We start from the raw sequence: 20,187 nt of genomic DNA, 5'->3' as shown, positions 1-20,187 counted from the left end.
TTTAATGGAATTTTATAAATTTGCATGAGTTTTCCTCGCAAAAGATAAAGAAAAAAAATTATAAACAGCCAAAATACTTTGTGCAAATAAGTGTAAAAGGAAAAATCAATACTAAACAGCAGCAAAGTTTGCCAATTAGAATTGCTAAACATGCATATTTCTAATTGGAATTTATCGTTTTGTTCTATGTAAAATTTAAAGCCAAAAATAAAAAAATTAAAACCAAATAAAAAAAATTTATTAAGTGAAGAAGAAATACTAAATAAATAAAAAGCATTGTTTCTTTTAGAATTTTTAATTCAGTGAATTTACTAAAATAAACTTATTAGACAACACACACAACACTGTGCGCTCACATTCCTGCACATCCTTAGCAACTTGCCGCCTGCCACTGACAATTTCTGCGTGTGACTCATTGTGCTCAATAATTATTGCCTGTTGTGGCCGTCATTAGTGTCAATTTGTCGCCAAATTTGATCGATTGTATTTATTTTAGAAATAAAAATTTATTCCTTAAATTGTGACGTTATGTCGTGTCATATATATAAATAAACAACTTAAAGTTACGGAAAACATTTCATTTTTGTTTCTGTATTAAATAAAAAAGCTTAAATATGAAGACACGCTTGGTTTCTCTAACATATCGCGGATCCGCTTCAGTTGATCCTCGTTTTTCTGCTGCAATGCTGCCATGGACGATAAATGACATCAGATCGACGGATAGCTATACGAAGGTAAGCTATATATTAGAAATAACAATTTTAATTCAAAAATCAGAATAAGCAGATCAGCGTATTAACAAGCTGGGATCCAATTATGAAAATATTTCCACCTTCTACAATCGTCTTCCTTTTTCGGTTTTTCGCCGGTTTGCTACAACATTCGTCGCAAGAACTCCTAATATAGAAGAGTAGAGACTAAATCCATCCCGTCGAATTTAATTAATTTATTAGGTCTCTCGTCTTCATCGATGAACAGTCTGACAAACTGTCAAAGAAGTATCTTACTAAAAATCTATTTCTTCTGGACGCCAAAGCCAGACATTCACAGAAAAAATGTATTATGGTTTCTATATTGAGTATGACTGTCGATTTATTACCTATAAATTCAAGGTTTACCATACACTATTTTTATTTTATAATAATTTCTGAACTGGTTAGTTGCTATTCTGTACGGGGTGTGTTGATCGCACTGAGTAAACCACATCTTATTTTACTTGCTTTATTATCATCTAAAGAAAATATATTATCGTGTAAGTGGTTTGTATGTTTTTTAAGTCTCGATTGTCAAATCTTATCGAATGTACCTTCGATTACATACACCAGTACATAATTTTCCAAGCATATTTTTTATTTTAGGCTTCGAAACATTTAACAGTAGTTTTTCTGAAAAACCGTTACCATTCAAACTCTACTCTAAAGCGACAATTTTGGCTTAAGAAATAAAAACAAAATCATATCGTATTAAATCTGATAAATACAGTGTTTGCTCAATGGTATTTTTTGGATTTTCAAAGATAAACACACTCCAACTGCCCATGTATGTGATGTCCCATTCTTTAAAATTCTGGAGTTGTACTTCTACAAATATTGTCTTAAATATAACATATAATCTATTTAACGCAAACAGTTCAATACGATCAAAAAAATATTACTTACAGTCCGTTTGTGATGTAGCAATCCAAAAATGCGAAAAAAACAATAGCGGGCACCTAAAGTCTAAAGATACTTGTTTTAGGTTTCAACTTACTATAAAATGATTTGTCACCATCTGTGATTCATTTTACCAATTTAAGATCACAATTGACACGATCAATTTATAAGGGTAAAAATTCTGTTGATTTAGAACTGTATGGCAACATATTTTGATTTCCAAAAATCTTTTTTAATCTAAGAATAGATAAGTAAGAGATGTCTATATATGATTTTGTGTAGATTTTTGAGTAGCTCAAAAATTAACTGACTAGTTTGCTATCACACCGATTTGGCTAGACCGATCAAGGGAATGCCGGCGTTGTTGTTGGTCCTTTTCATCTATTAATCATAAATCTCAAAACCCGATAACATAAGAATTAATCTTTATGGTCATAAAATGTTAGTTGGTTAGTTGTAGTGACAGTTCAGTAGATATCATTACTCTAACCATTATTTTTATTTGAAAAAGGGTATAATAATTAGTGATAATTGCTGTTTTACTACCATATTCCTAAATCTAAAGATATAAAAATGAGACAAAAACTAAATCCATCTCGTGGAATATAGGTAATTAAACAAATCTTTCATCTTTCGTCTTAAGAGTCTGATAGACTACAAAAAAAAATACTTTTCTAAAAGCCTATTTCTTTTGACAGCTGGGCTTTCACAGAGAAACTCCTTAATTATTTCTTTTTATTATAAGTTTTCACAACTTTTACAGTGAGGAATAAAAGAAATGCGCAATTTCTCTCCGTGGGTTTGTATACACCAGTGACCAGAGAGAACTGCAATGAGCCTTGTAGTATTTACGTGGTTTTTTTTAATGAGTTCAAAAAATGTTATCTTGTTATATGAAGGCCATATAACTTACACATGACCTAAGTGTCTTCCATTTATTATTAGCAATGTGAAGAAAGTAGGAGCATATACCAGTTCTCCTTGGGATACATTTAGGAAAGCTCCAAGGTTATCCAAACCGTATGCTTTTTCATTATCTTCAATGTTCCTATATCTGAGAACCCAGATAAAAGTGAAGTCAGTTAACCGGTATGGCTCGCCATACAGTGTTGTGAAACTTTTCAAAATCTCATAATTAAACAGCGGTGCGTTTGAAATCCCTATTAAACTCTTGAAGAAGTCTTCGATGTCTTCATCATTGAACTAAAAACATATTGGTAATCATGATATACTCTTTCTCAACTATTATGTGTCCTTGAGGGTATGGGAATCATCGACGATAACAAATTATTTATATTAGTTGTACTGCAATTAATTGTGTAAAATTTTTTTAAAGGATGTGTACAAATTTCAAAGGACCACTTTTAATAATATATATGCAGCAGTAACAATCAGTCAATACAAACACCAATAAGAGAGGGAATTCCCTAACTACTTATCTTAGTATTGTCTTCTTTGCATCATCTTGTTTGTGATTCACTGTGGTTAAGACCAAATGAAGCTATAATCTGTCGCAATTCATTCTGATATCCCTCCAGTTTATTTAATGTCACAGTGTGAATAACTCAAAGTAAACAAAAATGGGATGAAAAAAATCATTTCGGTACCATGGGACATTTAAATTCCAAGATTGCGAAGCAAAGTGCTGCTAAATCAAAAGTAAAAGCAAATAAAACAGAACAAAAAAAAAAAAGAAAAACTAATTTTGAATAATAATTACGTAGGGACTGCAAAATAAAGTCAACAATTACAAAAAGAAGAGGAAGGAGACAATAAAACAAAAACAAGAAAGGTAGAAATATAAGCAAATGATTACGTTCTGTTCGGTTGAATCCTGTTAAAACGGAAGCCAAACAAGTTGCAGTGCGGGCGATTGTCCTGTGCTGTTCGGTGCTTACCTTGTGCGGGTATTTCTAACTCGTTTGCTAATTAAAAAACATTACTCCGAGGGTAAAATAATGTATTTAATGACAAACAAAACACAACGAAAAAAAAAAGAAATCAGGAAAAGTGATTTAAGGCAACTATGTGCATGAAATGTTAACTAAGCAGGATGTGTATTAGACTTCCACAACAATTAGATATGCTTCCGATAAAGTCAAACACATAGGAGACTCCTAAGACTCCTAATCAAATATTTAATTTAATTTTATTTTAATGCAATATTAAATTTATGCAATTGTTCACTGATTGGCCTTATTTACTACTCAAATCAAATATCTCACTGGTATCCTTAAAGCTGTGAAAAAACCTACAATTCTTCTCTTGTTACAAAATAAATTATGTAGGCGGCACCACCTTGTTGACTTGACCAAAAGATACTCTTGCGAATGGAAGGAAGGTCTTGTACCAGTATCTTTGTATCAGTTTAATAATTGCTAGCTCTGCAGAATTTAATTACAGGCTTTTGTTTGTCTTAAATAATAAAGCAACACAGCACGTTTCACTTCGTGGGTAGTCCTGTTTTAATTAATTTTATTTACTGTGCAAGTTAGGTGCTCTCTGATATAAACAAATTTAGATATGAAGGTTAATGTAAAAATAAAGCAATGAAAAAGGTGTATAAAATAATTTCTTTTTTATTTTTCCATTATAATAAAATCACTTAATTAGTAAAAGTTCTGTTTTGACTTTTCGAAAAATATAAAAAATTCTTGAATGTATGGAATTGCATGATATTTTTAGTTTTCTGATGTCATATAGAATTCAAAATATTTTTCTATTGTGTTTTTTGAATCGTATTGGATGGATGTACTATCCAAAATAGTTTCTAACTTCAATTAAAGAAGGAATCTCCTTTGTATTATTTTTTGAAGACTTATTAAACCTTCTCTTTGACAAATTTAGATCATTAAGAGGTTTTAGATTTTGGATTACGATTTCTGAATTATTCACTTTCTGAATGGTGCAATAATGTCGTAAGCTTGCAGCCTACTTAAGGCACAGTCTGGAATATAGGCGTGAAGTTCACTTCTAGACAATCTAACTTATTTTATTTTACTAAAACTAGCATTTTAACAATATGCTCTATAGTTTGTGTTCCACGAATCCCAATATGAATCCCATGTAGCTTAAATATAAAACTAACTAAAATATACCCACTATAAGATGATAATAAACTTTCTTGGTGCAGACAACATAAACTTATTAACTGAAATAAACTTAAGTTTTATAATTAATAAATATAAACACTTTTTATAGTTTTTTGTTCTTAATGTTGTAAGAAGGAACAAGGATCTCCCTAAGATGAATAAGTCTACTGCTGCTCAGTTTTCTATAATACCTTATTTGAATTTTTACAAAACTTAATATTAATAGTGGGGCTTTAAGGAATATTCGGATTTAAGTTTTTTCTCTAATTGCACTGCACCAAAGAAATTAAATTTTTTTTTCTTTTAACGGTTTTAGTTTTTAAAGGGTTCATACCCAATTTTTTATTTCAAGGGATACGAATACATGTCTTTAAAAAATTTGCTACGATTCAAATTTTTTTTCTTCTAAAAGGAGGAATTTCTCAAATCTGGATATTTAAAATTATCCCGCAGAAAAAATTCGGATTAAGAAACATTTGAAAAAAAATGGAGAGCAATTTGGGGAAGAATGTCTCAATTAAAATTTTTTAACACCGCGTTATCAAATCTCAGAATGGTTACAGGCTCCTCGGAGAGGTATGCAGATCTGAGGTCAATTATTGCTTAGTCTGATGCAGTGATAAACAATAATCCAGGCTCGCAAATGGTATCGTGTATGAGATAAACAGGTTGCGTATTAGAGTACAGCAGCCCTATAAATTTAGAGTATTCAGTGTCACACAATGTTACAAGTACTTTATTATTAATAAGCATTAGGAATGTCTCAATTGTTTATTTTAAACATATAATTTAATAATTACATCCGTTTCAAGTTAAATACATAAATTTTAATTTTCAGTCAATGTTGTCATTTTATTTCGGACCAACTCCACTTTAGTTAGTGTATATAGTGTCCTTGTAAAAAAAGAAACTACGGAAGATGATATATAACACTTTTAACAATTTATATATGGCTCACACTGCAGTGTGTTGAAGCTTGTATTAAAAGTATTAAATTAGGCCTTGGAAATCATAAAATATTACTAGTGTAAAATAATTTTCATTATCAATATAGCTTTTGCAAGTCTAAGTTTTGTTTGAAAGTTTTCGAATCAAATGGTTAAAATATTAATCAAGAGAACATTTAGGCTGATGATACAGCTGTTTTGGATAATTTCAAATACCTATCATTGGTGGTCTTTAGAAACATCCATTGATTTGATTATCTGTATATAAATGGCCAGTGCTCGGAATTTAACGATATCAAATTTGAACCGTAGACAAATTCAACATATACTTAATTTTCTCATTGCTACCCTCTTTTCTATTCGAAGACAGCTACTCTTATCGCGCGACATCTAATTTTAAAATAAAACGGCAAAATATTTTACTCAATAAATTTATTTATTTATTTGTAAGTTAACACTAAATTTAATTTTAAAGTTAACTAAGAATAAGGAACTGGATTACTAGTTCCTTCGCCCTGAATCAATAAATTAATTTCGTCAAATGTCATAGTTTATGTGTAATACTCGTACAAATTTAGATTTGGGGTCCAGTAAATCGTCTAAATTTTCCATAATTTGCCTGGAGTTGATTATTATTGAAATTTATTGGGCTTGTAGGCAGGAATGAAGGTTTCCGTTAAAGTTTCATTGTTATTATTTCATCATAATAATTTTCCACTTTGTGAAATATTATATTGTGGAGTACAGTATTATGTCCAAGGTTTACTTGAATATTTGTGGGAAATTATATCAATTGAAAGTGCATTGAAAAAATTGCTATATGCAATGAAGGTTGTACAGCCAATTAAATGAAGAAAATGGTTGGTATGTATATTATTAAGTGTTTGAAATAAGATTATTGGGAATCTATGGCAGAGTAAACCATGAATTTAATATAGACACAAAACGATCCATTATCATAATAGTATCAAATTTTTTATTGTTATATGCAGAGGAAAATATTTCATATATGTTTATTTAACTTAAAGGTTTGGGCGTAATTTTTGTATACCGAGCTGCTATGTAGCTAATGTTATATTGATATGTGGACTGTTATATTACCCTTAGTGCTTACTAATGAAAGAAGTGCATTTAATCTGTATGAAGATAGATACCTATTCTCTGGCTTAATATTGGTTTGTTATACAAAAATGACTATCTACTTATAACTAATCCTATTCCCAAGTTAAAAAATATTGTATTTTGTAAAATTTTGATATAAAACGTAGCTATAAGCGAGCTTGGTAAAAGATAAAATCTTTTGAAAAAAGTAATCTCCAGTGACATTTAATCGTTGAACACATGATCTATATATATTTTGTGTAAAAAGTGTATATTTAAAATATAATAGAAAATATTTGTATTATTTGCTATACAAAAAAAAATTGTTAATTCTAAAATGTATTTTTATAAAGTTCATTGAAATATTTTTTAATTATCTTGTGTAGATTATGTGCTATATAGGTATGTATTATCATTGACTGAACTTAAAATAATAAAAATAAATACTATAGATGTCTGTTTTTATCAAAGCCCACCATCAGTATTCATTCATTTACATTGTCAGCAGCTGAATGTCAATAAATGTTGAGACTTTCAGTGTTAAATAGAATGTTTTGTGAAGGGTTGTTATGCCTTCTTGTTCACATTGACGTCACTGCAGTAAAAATCAATATTTATGTTTTTATCCTGTTAAGTAAATGTATGCAAATAAAAAAAGTTGACTGAAAATGTAGATTCTAAAAACATTCACCACTACGAATACCACTATTTCAGCATGGGTAGGAAGATAAAAGAGACTCAGTCAGTTCAGCCTGTTTGTGAAAGCTACTTCATTCACACTTCGTTCACACTTCCTGAACAGTGAACGACTATTCGTACTCCTTGCTTGTTGTGCAAATTTACCAGTCCTTAATCTATTTAAATGAGAAGAACTTTATTACGTTTTTATTTGTATTCCTTTTTCGCCTAGATCCGTTGACAGGACACATATTTCGCGTGCAAAGTAACTTAAGTATTTAAGTTCAGCACGCGGTTTTTTGAAACTTGGGGTCAACTTCATCTACCCTAACGCTTGTTTTTCTGTCAAGTGCAAAGCATGGCATGTAAAGTACTTTTCAAGTCTCGCATATACAATTTTGCAAATGACATCAGTGAGACAGTGAGAGGTGTTCTGAAGTAAGTTTCTTGCTGATTTTGTAGTGCTAGTTTTATCCCAACTTCGCAATAAAAAAGTTTTGATTTATACGGTCCTCCGGCGCTGATATAAAATATTAAATTTTATGTTCAGCTGGAAAATATGAAAAATTATTAGAATTGTGGTTTTAGTATATGTAGGATAATGATTTATGTGTTATGACAAATTGAGTTCTTGCATGAGTCAATTTCAAGTATAAGGTTATTAAACTTTTAAGGAGTGTGGAGCTCTGAATGATCATATACACAGTTTTAGTTGGTTAGATAATTTTTTATTACCAAAGAAAATTTTGTCAATAAAATTTTAACGCCTGTAAGATGTCTCCAAAAAATTGTTAAATATTTGATTAAATTAAAAAGCTATAACACTCTAAATGAATGTTAAGATTTTAAACAATTAAATATTTTATATCCTAATTAGAAGGCAGTAAATAAATTAAAATATTTATTTTTAAAATTTTTTTAACATTTAAACAAAAGTTAAAAATAGGTTAAAAGTAAATAATAAATAAAGCAGTTCTTTCCCCGGGCCATGTTGTGATCGTGATTTTTGAACCGTTAAGATGTCACATTCTTTTTATCAACTGTTTGTTGAACGTTTTGTTCAGGCAACTTGCTGAAATCCAATCAGTATAGTTTTTCTGCGTTATTTGTGGTGCATAATTCGAAAATAGGCTTGTCCTCGACCTATAACAAATGGAGATAGTTTCGGCTTCACTATAGAAACTCCTTTCGTACTTCATTCCACAACCATAGATTATCTTAATAAACTCTATAATTACATTTTTAAAGTAAATTTATTTAAATATTTACGATAGTAAACTTAAAATATCAGTAATATTATTGGTCCTTATTATCTTGTATAATAATGTATTACTATAAATTTTTTTTAATAATTAATTGTTTTATTGGCCATATATTTTTAAAAATAATTTGTTTTTTAACGGGTTAATTTGTTAAATAAATATAAATTTGTTAAATAATACACTTTCTTAAAAAATTGTTTTTGTGTTTTAAACAAATTTTGTTTAAACCGATATTTCGACTATATTTTATAGTCATCATCAGAATACTATATAATATTAAAATAGTGTAAACATATTTTAGTATATATCACAAAGAAACAATTATACATTGTGACCGAAAAGTTTTCGGAGGTTCTCATTTAAAATTCGCGCGCTGTATATTTTTCGATATTTTAAGTTTATGTAGTTTGGCAGCACTGTCCTTAATTACTATGCCAAAAATGAGCGCGATCTGTCAGACAGTTCGTTTACGGCAGCTGTTGAAACCAGTTCACCTCAGTAGTGCGTTGCGAAAAAAACAATGGAAAAAAATATTGAACAAAGAGTTTGCATCAAATTTTGTGTTTCGAACGAAATTTCGTGTGCAGAATCGTTGCGAATGCTACAAAAGGCTTATGGGGAATCAGTTTTATCGAAAACTCAAGTTTATGAGTGGTACAAAGCCTTTCAGGACGGTCGTACGACCGTCGAAGACATGCCGCGTTCTGGACGACCTTCGACCTCTACCACCGACGAAAACATTGAAAAGGCAAAGGAAATCGTGTTCCAAAATCCTCATGTGAGTGTTAGAGAGATAGCACGAGAGCTAGGCATCGGTCGTGAGATGGCTCGTTTGATTTTGGTGGACAATTTGTGTATGCGACGTGTCAACGCCCGGCTTGTTCCGATTCACCTCAATTTGTTCAACATTATCAACGATTTTAAGGCCAAACATTCAATAAATACCATCGAACAGCCACCGTATTCACCTGATCTTGCACCGTGTGACTTTTTCCTGTTTCCCAACCTCAAATTACCACTCAGAGGAACGCGTTTTGAATCCATAGAAGACGTAAAACAGAATTCGCAGAGGGAACTCAAAGCCATACCGGAAAGCGCCTATAAAAAATGTTTTGATGATTGGAAGAAACGTTGGCATTTGTGTATCGCTTCTAATGGAGCATATTTTGAAGGAGATAAAATAAATATTGATGAAGATTAAGAATTTTGCGTTTTATTTAAAATTTCCGGAAACTTTTCGGTCACAATGTACAATACATAATTATTACAACATAATATATATTACACATATAAAGGAAAGAATTATACAATATTTTGACAATAAATATAAAATACATATATAGAGGAATGATGTATTGTATTTAAAAGTGTTCTTATACATTCGAGCATAGTGTAGTATGTCAGTTTTAAAATTAGGTCTGTTGTCACTAGGAGTTTGCAGGATATAAAGCATTTTCAAGAAAAAGCATTTTCGTTGTTCATCTTTTTGGTGCAATACCTTTACATTACCTAGATCTGACTCATGCTTTGATGTGATGCAGTGGGAATTGTATTAATTGTATTGTATAATTATATCCTTTATTATTTTCTGTATTAAAATTATTATGAATAAATTTTTTATATATATAAAGAAATAGTATTTATACTGAAATCAAGGTAATTCTCATTTAATTCTGTTTAATGTACTCTCTGTTAAAAATTATTACCTAAAATACAGATTTTATAAGTTTTGTAACAATTTAATATAAACTATAAGTCTGTACCCATAATTTTTAGGCGCAATAGTTGTTGTACACGATATATAAATATATTTTGACTACATGAATACTTGGACTACACTTGAACTGTATCTAAAAATATAACACGAAATATTAATGAGATTATTTTATAGGTATATATACATGTACAATTTAATAAATCTTATTAGTTATTAATTATTTAATTAATTATTATTAATCTATTAATCTTATTAAATTTTATTTGTTTAAGTTACAGAAAAGTTTGTATATGAGTGACGTTTTTGGTTATATATCTCTAATAAATTTTAAAGACAAATTAAATAAATATTTTTTGTCTATGTTTGGCAATAAATAAAATTATTTTCTATTTTAATGCATCCATAGAAAATTGTTTGCACTCTGTATGCTTATTTGCAAATAATAATAAGAAACTTTGAACTCTTTGGGTGTCCGTTCTCTGTTTATAACTGTTGGAAGTATGAATATACCTAAATTTTATAAGTTATCTTAATCTATTGATAATTATTAACTCTTAAGCGATTAACAATATAACTTTTCGTAAAGTCAATTCACCTAATTCAATGCGTTTCAATTTTCAGAATATTTTTATACTATATTATTTTTTCTCAATTTATAATTAGTATTTGTTTCACTGATCCAACTTATGTAGGAAAGATCCCTTTTTTCTAATTCAAATGCAGTAAATATCTTCAAGAGTTTATTATACTATATATGGTACACCCAGTATTATGAATTTCATTAAAGTGTCTTGTATTCCGAATTTTTAATAAAAGATTTTCAAACACCACTGAAACAATATAAAAAATGCACATTAATCTTTTATCCTTTGGATGCCTTTTGTGCTGTATGCCAAAAATTGTAGCAATGACCTTGCTAGCTGGCAACTCTTAACATTGGCCACCACAAGTTCACAGCTTTAACTGCTTCTTGGTGTGTGGTTTACCGCATTAAATCTATTTCTTACACAATTATAAATCAACGAAAAAAGTGCTCCATATATAGCATCACCAAAATTTACTTTAAAGTGGTTATACGTGTTCGTATATGCTTCGCGGCATTTATAAACATTTTTCATCTTTCTTATAACATAGCATAGCAATGTAATATATAACCTGCCCAGATTATCAGTTGGTACTTCAGTTACTACAAATAAAATCACTACAAAAATTATATATATCAAAGTTTTTGCGCATCAAATTTCATACAAATTTCATATCATGTATGTAATATGTCAGCTTGTATTATTAAATATATCCTTGTAAGAGGATATGTGAAAGCTTTACAATAAATTGCGAATAAATTTGAGAGAAGAAGTAATTTTCTTTTCTTGCATTAAATCAGCATTGCGATTATTCCTTTGACATTTTAATCCTTTGATTATTTGCAATCTGCTTTGAGTATTGCCAGTCTAAAATGTTTTATTTTTCTTTCAATATATGGTTGTTAAAGCTGTTCTGTCGACGTTGAATATAAATGCATGTGAGAATAGTTCAACTTCCATTGCAAATTGTGGTAATAGATATGAATGTCTTCGAACAAATGTTTTTTTCTAAAAGGTTGCACAGTGTAGTCAAATATATATACAGAGTATTCTCGTATCAAGAGCGAGTGAAATTTTGCGAAATAAAATATACTTTCAGTGTAATTTCCTTTATTATTTAAAAGCAATTCAGAATGAATGAGCAATTTCTAATGTAAAATACATAAAATAAACATCATACTATCAAACAATGATATTATTAATACAGTCTATATTTTAATAAAATACAGATTTGTTCAATAACATACATTGTGACCGAAAAGTTTTCGGAGGTTCTCATTTAAAATTCGCGCGCTGTATATTTTTCGATATTTTAAGTTTATGTAGTTTGGCAGCACTGTCCTAAATTACTATGCCAAAAATGAGCGGGATCTGTCAGACAGTTCGTTTACGGCAGCTGTTGAAACCAGTTCACCTCAGTAGTGCGTTGCGAAAAAAACAATGGAAAAAAATATTGAACAAAGAGTTTGCATCAAATTTTGTGTTTCGAACGAAATTTCGTGTGCAGAATCGTTGCGAATGCTACAAAAGGCTTATTGGGAATCAGTTTTATCGAAAACTCAAGTTTATGAGTGGTACAAAGCCTTTCAGGACGGTCGTACGACCGTCGAAGACATGCCGCGTTCTGGACGACCTTCGACCTCTACCACCGACGAAAACATTGAAAAGGCAAAGGAAATCGTGTTCCAAAATCCTCATGTGAGTGTTAGAGAGATAGCACGAGAGCTAGGCATCGGTCGTGAGATGGCTCGTTTGATTTTGGTGGACAATTTGTGTATGCGACGTGTCAACGCTCGGCTTGTTCCGATTCACCTCAATTTGTTCAACATTATCAACGATTTTAAGGCCAAACATTCAATAAATACCATCGAACAGCCACCGTATTCACCTGATCTTGCACCGTGTGACTTTTTCCTGTTTCCCAAACTCAAATTACCACTCAGAGGAACGCGTTTTGAATCCATAGAAGACGTAAAACAGAATTCGCAGAGGGAACTCAAAGCCATTCCGGAAAGCGCCTATAAAAAATGTTTTGATGATTGGAAGAAACGTTGGCATTTGTGTATCGCTTCTAATGGAGCATATTTTGAAGGAGATAAAATAAATATTGATGAAGATTAAGAATTTTGCGTTTTATTTAAAATTTCCCGAAAACTTTTCGGTCACAATGTATGTAATCACTTATTGAGATATCAAATAAAAACTAAAAAGTATGAATACAGAGATAAAACTATCTGAAAATACTGAACAATGTCTCTAATACGATAAATGTATATCTAATACAATGTCTCACGAAAATCAAACATTTTTTTGTCCTCCTTGTAGAAAAAAAAAAATTCAATTTAGAATTTACTATTCCAATAACAACAAATAACAATTTTCGTAAAATCTGTAAATTTTCAACTACATTAAGCGTGGTGTCGTCAGTCTGTCCCTTGAAAGATTGTTACCTACATTATATCATATGGAACACTGTTCACCAATCAGTAGTCTCGCTGCATTAAGTTTTCTTTTTAATTAAGAATAAAATGGAATATTTACAAAGTACTTGCTTTTAGTGGAGCAGTTCACTACGACCATGGCTGATCTTTTCTGAGTCCAATCAACCACAATTGTGCAAAAGAAATTCCGCTCTTTAAACGAAAACCAGAATGTTAGCCGTTGAGGATATCATAATATTAAATGAAAGTACGATCATCCTACCCAATAATCTCCGCCTGGCCGAGATTGGAGCGATATAGTCACAGACGATGTTACTAGAGTTTTCATCTGCCTCTAAGTAGAGTCGACTTCTATTTCCATAGACACATTCATTTTGTTAAGGTAATAATGCAGTTCATGATGACCAATCATCAATCTCAACTCTGTATTGTATGCGATTTTTTTGTCTGGGTATCTGTTAATAAACGCAGTTTAATTAATTAAAATCTCATTGCTTAATCATGTCAATATAAAAATGTTTCAATTGAAAACAGAAAACTTTAATTTATGTAATGACTTTTCGTAATAAAACAACTGTAATAAAACATTCATTTTTTAAAAAAGTTCCATTAAAACTCTATTGATAACATACGATTGTATAAATGAAAGTGTATTTGAAAAAGTTGTATTTTTAGAAAATAGTGCACAATACGATACTGCGTCATAAATGTAGAAGTGTAAACAGGATTTTCTTTTCGAATGCAAACAGAGTTTTCACAGTTCCATTGTTTAATTGTTTATTGTTCCTGGGTATATGTTTTCGCCATCATTTTTCTGGGTTTGATTTTATTGTTGAAATGTGGCATTGTTCCTATATATAATATATATTTTATTGTAAGCATTCGGTTTAATGTGTTTTGCCAAGATAAAGGAAATAGCATATTTTTCGAAATGTAAAAGTAGTTTTTCCACAAAATAAAGTAAACAATTTAAAATACTATGGATGTCATATGATATATATTATATGTATATATTAAACACAGGGTAAAGTTAACTTTGACTATGCCGAAGTTTCAATATCTTCATATACACGTGTGTAGTTAGTAGTTGTATAAATTAATTATTAAATACTTAATATATATTTTAAGTTAATTTCAAAAATGTGGCAGTTTTTTGTGTGTATTTATATGAAATACTCAACTACTTTCTCAATCTTGATATTTGTGCGTAGCTTAAAAACTGGGGCACCTGTCTCAATAATAAAGATATGTCTCGTCATGCTGATCAAAAATATTATTCCTTTAAGTAATATGCCGCATTTTTACAAGTTCAAAAGTAAAATTTTAAATTATTATGAAAAAATAATAAAATGTTTTATATCCTACGACAAGAATTCTATTTCGAATAGAAAATTAAGCAATACTCAGGAGAGTTTCAAACGCAAATAATTAATTTTTAATGAAATGAGTTCTTGATCTGTGCATACAGCTGTGTCAGATACGACCATCATCCATCTATAATGGTCTATTGGTTTAATTGCCTGTATATAATTTGTGCATTTGTGAATATTTGATTTATATAAAATTTAAACTCTAAACTCTAGAAATTAAGAGTTTTGTCAGTTTTTGTTGTTTACGCTTATGCAACCGTTGCACTCACAGTGCTAGTTTTAAAACACATAAACCATAGCTATACAAATTAACTTAACTTTTATGAATTGGTTTCTTTTCAAACATTATTGTATGTGGAAATTATTTCTGGTTCTACGAACAATATTATTGCTAAGAGGAAAATCCTTTATAGAAAATGGAGTAAATATGGAATTTTAAATAATAACGTTTCTCTCATTAGTTCCTGATCACACCTCGAATATTTAAAATTAACTAATTCATTTTTAACTATTAATGTGATATTGTGTTATGGGTTATAGTCATTTTATTTTTTATCTTTAAAAGCGGAGACCGATTAATCTTTTTGATCAAGAATACATATTATTTTACTTGCTATCCAATGACTTTATTTTAAACTCTGTGTAGAAAGTACGATTAAATTGTTAAATGTACTATATAGGAGAATATTCGTAGTAAAAATGATATGGATCTTAAGCTATGGTTTTTTGTAATTTTTGGTAAGTGAGATAGAATATGAGCCAAAATATGATAGGAAATGAAATGGTCTATTAAATATTAAATATAAAAGCATCTATGGTGTTTATGCTTTTTAAATAAAAAATCATGTATTTTAATCATAATAGGTATTTTTTTGTAAGCATATCACAAAAGAACAACCCCTTATTTTTAAAATAACATATGAGACAATACCCTTGCTGACTTATTTAGTCAGCGGTTTTTTGAAACCGCTTAACTTTTATACAGCTTAAATCGGATGGTTTGACTATAGATTTGTCTATTGTGAACGGTTTTTGAAAGTATGTACAAAATTTCCCATTTACTGTCAACAAATATTTAACAAATGATTGTTCTTTTTAATTTACAATTTTTTTTTAACATTAACATTAAAATATCCTAAAAATACAAATTTTATTAACAATCAAGTAAAAAAAATATTTTTACCCATAATTACAAAGAATTATTATTCATTTTCGAAACTTAAACTTTAAATTTTATTACGTGTTTTGCATATATAAGTTCCAGTTCTTCCAGAGTTGCCACCAAAAGTAGTATTTATTTTATGTTGTTCTTTTGCAATATGCTTACAAAAGAAAAAACCTATTATTGTTTAACTAATTTTTTTTTATTTAATAGCATTGCGTAACTTCGATTGTCCAATATATTTGATTTTATTGGCAACTTCAATAATCAATTTAATTATTCTCTATTACTAAACGGTTTCAACACTACGTAAAATGTATGTTACACCTAGTGATATCGTGAGTTAATTTTATGCTAGGTCTTTAACTGGTCGCTATAGGTCAAGGTTGGGTTAATTTGAATCAGTTAGCACGTATCACCATACATATGTTACATATTACTCCCTCTGACTTTAGGAAACTGGAGATATGGTTAGATTAATCGTATTTCTGTTTGCAGCTGCGTATATGTAAACAAGTTAAATAATTGGTTTATTACTGCGGCAAAAACTTTATATTCCATATCTGATTAAGTCGATGACTAACTGACATAGATTTACAGAAATATTAAGAAGATGAATAAATATTATATATTAAAATTTATATTCGCAAACTATTCTTTTGTAAATTAAATAATTATCGCTTTAACGATTTACACCCACTAATGCATTTCATTTGATTCTTGAAGTAAAAATGTCAATATGTCAATTAATAGCAAAGAAATCTACTCCTCCATGTTTTTATTAAAAGAAGGAAATCAAAATGGCTAACAAACTAAAGCCATTTTATTTGAAATAAAATGGCATACGCTTGACAATCGTAAATTCCGTAAATTGATGACTTGATGTCCACACGGACAAATGAATTTCGAAACGCATTTGCAACTATGTATACGGAAAAAATTTCAGGTGAGAGAGGGAAGCACTGAAATCCATTAAATGTCAATATCCGTATCCTTTGCCCGCCCGTTCTGTGCTGATTTGATGTAACAGCGCGAATATAGAGAAAAAAGACAAACGTTAATTTAAAAGCACTAACGCTAAAAGGCCGTAAATGAAAAGTCCTGTCACAGAGAAAAAATACTAATTGTTTGCAAAATGACTGAATGCTAAATGGATTTATTGTCAGCACTAATTAATTTAATGTTCATTTAAAATGAAAGGTATATATCAATGGAACTAAAAATGTTTTGAAATAATTAGATAATGTATATAGGTTTATACTATCATTTTTTAATTCATTCCTTTATTCAAACATCTGACTACAATAAAGTTTTAATGAACTTCAATAGCATTGTAAACTAAATACTTGTATGTTAGTATGAAATATATGAATTTATAGTTACTTATAGTTACATAGGTATACGTAATCACTCTTTTTTATTTCTGTATTTTTTAAACACTTAACTAAAAGGTAATTTGGTATATCCAAAATCAAATTATTAGCGTTAAACTACAGTAATATCATAACGAAAGAACCTTAATCTATGTCTCTACACTTGCTGAAACTAAAAAAGTAAAAAATTATAGATATATTATATTTGAAAACAAACCTATTCGATATTAGACTATTCTCTTTCGAAACTAAGTAAAGTAATAAATTCAACTGTATTAAACCACTGAAATAGTTCATATTAAAATTGTGGCAACCTCTTAGGCATTTCGTGTTAATTTCGTGACATATTATAATCTGTATGTGTGGCATTGAGATATATATTTTTCATTTAATGTTAGAAAACAGAAATCGTTCTCGTTAAACTGTATACCGAACTTTATTCAGAAATCTACACTTTTTATGACAAAATTATCGCTTCGAAAAATAACAGTTTAATATCGAATATATTTGTTTTTAAATAAGATATATCTACACTTGTTTTACTTTTTTAGTTTCAGCAAATATACAGACCATAAAAAAAGTTCTTTCGTTATGATATTACTGTAGTTTAACCTTATCTTATTAAATTGATTTTATATATATTAACCCTTTAATTTAATGTTTAAAAAACATAGAAAAAAAAAAGAATGTTATCAAGTGTTCTTTTAAGTAACTATTAATTCATATATTTTATAATAACGAAAGGTTGCTCTATTTTAATATTCCTTACTATACAATAAATAATAACAATAAATAATATATGCATATATACCATATTTCATCAAATTGTTGTATTTCACTTCAGGATAAAGTATTATATTCTGTTTAGATTTGTTACAAAATTGCCTTCAAAAGTTAATATTAATATGAATGAATGGTCGTCTTAAGCTAATGATTAAACATTAATGTGATTAAACATTTTAAGACTTTCTTGACGGATTATCTACTATTTTATTGCTGTGAGTTCTAGTGTGTCTCGTTATTCCTGGTATAGACTGTTTATTATTTTTACGTAGTATGAATTCAGTATCTCTTCATACCTCTTTACTATTTGAATATCTCTGTATAACATACTTTAATATCAACATTTTTCTTATTTTTTACAACAGAAAATATTTGTTACTGTGTGATACTCTCTTAAATAGAAATTCAGATATATTATCTTTGGCACACATTATCTTCAGATATTTAATTCTTCCTGCCAATTAGTTGGAGTCGTATGTTTTCTTGAAAACTAAAAATTCGTACCATTATACCTATAATTCAAATATCAAATACTCATCAATTATGTTTTCTTATAACGATTTATTTTTAAGCATTATAAATAGTTTATCTAAATTGCTTAACTATAGTATATTGTATATCAACATTCCATTTCGAACATGGAAATATTTCAGACATGTTTTCATTGTGGTAGTAATGAAACCAATAAACACTAAAAGTATCTTATTGGTTAAAGTTAGTTACTAACATCTATGTGGGTATGTAAATATATGTAAAAGCATGTAAATAGAGTATATCCACCTATGATTTTATATGGAATGTTAATGTTTATGTTAATGTTAATGTTTTCACACTAATAGTTTTTTTTAAAAATTTTTAAGAAGCCTCTGATTTGTTTTTTTGCAATAAATGTGTGCTAGCTGTATGCTATATGCCTAGCTATATGCCTATATACCTAACCTATAGCCATATACAGTATTTACAAACTTAATCTATTCTACTAACTACCTTAAGCTAGCTGTATAATATTTATAATTATATAACTATTATGTTATATACAACTACTCTACTAGTTGGGTTGAAACCCCAATATACACCGCCAGCCTCCCGTAGCAGACCCCGACAATGTCAGACTATTGATTCAACCTGTAGACTGTATCAGACGTTTGAACACATCTATTGGTTTAATTGTGCATATATATAGTTTTAAATATAGACTTTATATCTGAAATTATTAAAAACAACTCAACAACAATTATAAATTAAACTATTATTTTACCATTTAAATTATTACTATTATTTAAATTATATTACTATTATTATTACTATTATTTAAACTATTTATCTGCTCGTGCAGAGATGTACATGAGATATATTATATGTAAAATATTTTAAAAAACATCAAACATTAAAAAACAACATCATTAAAATTTAGCGCGTTTAATGGGCTTTAAATTCATTTACTACTTTCATATTAATTAAAACCAAGGACTTCAAACCCCAATGTTGTTCTGTTCGTCTCAATTATAAACTATAGAGGTGCCATTATATGGCGCCATGCAAGTTTTCAGCATAAATGAAAAGTGGAAAATGGCGTTCGTGCTCAAAACTTTTCCTTTTCACCACTTTTTTCTTCCGATTTCTTAGTCAAGTTTAATTAATGAATGAACTGAAATGATTGCAATTGTGCATTAAAGTTTTAATTATCGATTTTAGTTCTTCGCCTTTGACTTTTGTTTAATTAAGTACTTTTCAACAAAATTTTATAGCTTAAAAATAAATTAAGTAAATAATTTGATTTCAATTTCAATAAAGTTTTGACATTGCGAAATTGAATAAAAACTTGATTAAAAATAAATAATATTAAGAAAAATGAAATTTTTTTATTGATTCAAATGTTCACTTTAAGAGAGTGTCGGATATAATTAACAGAAGTAACTAGGAGTGATATTAATCTTATATCTATTTAAATTAATGTTAATAATATGAAACATTTGATTGTAAAATTAATTATATTTTATTTTTATACTTACATCAAATCATCAT

The 20,187-nt window shown here is 29.0% G+C and overlaps 1 protein-coding gene across 2 annotated transcripts in view; it reads left to right on the top strand.

The window, feature by feature from the left end:
- Window positions 1-257: 257 nt before the first annotated feature.
- Window positions 258-20,187, top strand: part of LOC119675343 (TBC1 domain family member 1) — a 64,512-nt gene continuing 44,582 nt past the window's right edge. For both annotated transcript variants that reach the window (XM_038086536.1, XM_038086534.1), the window contains exon 1: window positions 258-734. In XM_038086536.1, the coding sequence (XP_037942464.1) occupies window positions 615-734 (120 nt within the window). In that variant the 5' untranslated portion in view covers window positions 258-614. The remainder of the gene's footprint in view (window positions 735-20,187) is intronic.

The sequence above is a fragment of the Teleopsis dalmanni genome, chromosome 2, assembly GCF_002237135.1.
Source record: "Teleopsis dalmanni isolate 2A chromosome 2, ASM223713v2, whole genome shotgun sequence".
Lineage (NCBI taxonomy): Eukaryota > Metazoa > Arthropoda > Insecta > Diptera > Diopsidae > Teleopsis > Teleopsis dalmanni.
Note: the sequence above shows the minus strand (reverse complement) of the source record. Positions and strands in the feature narration are given on the sequence as shown.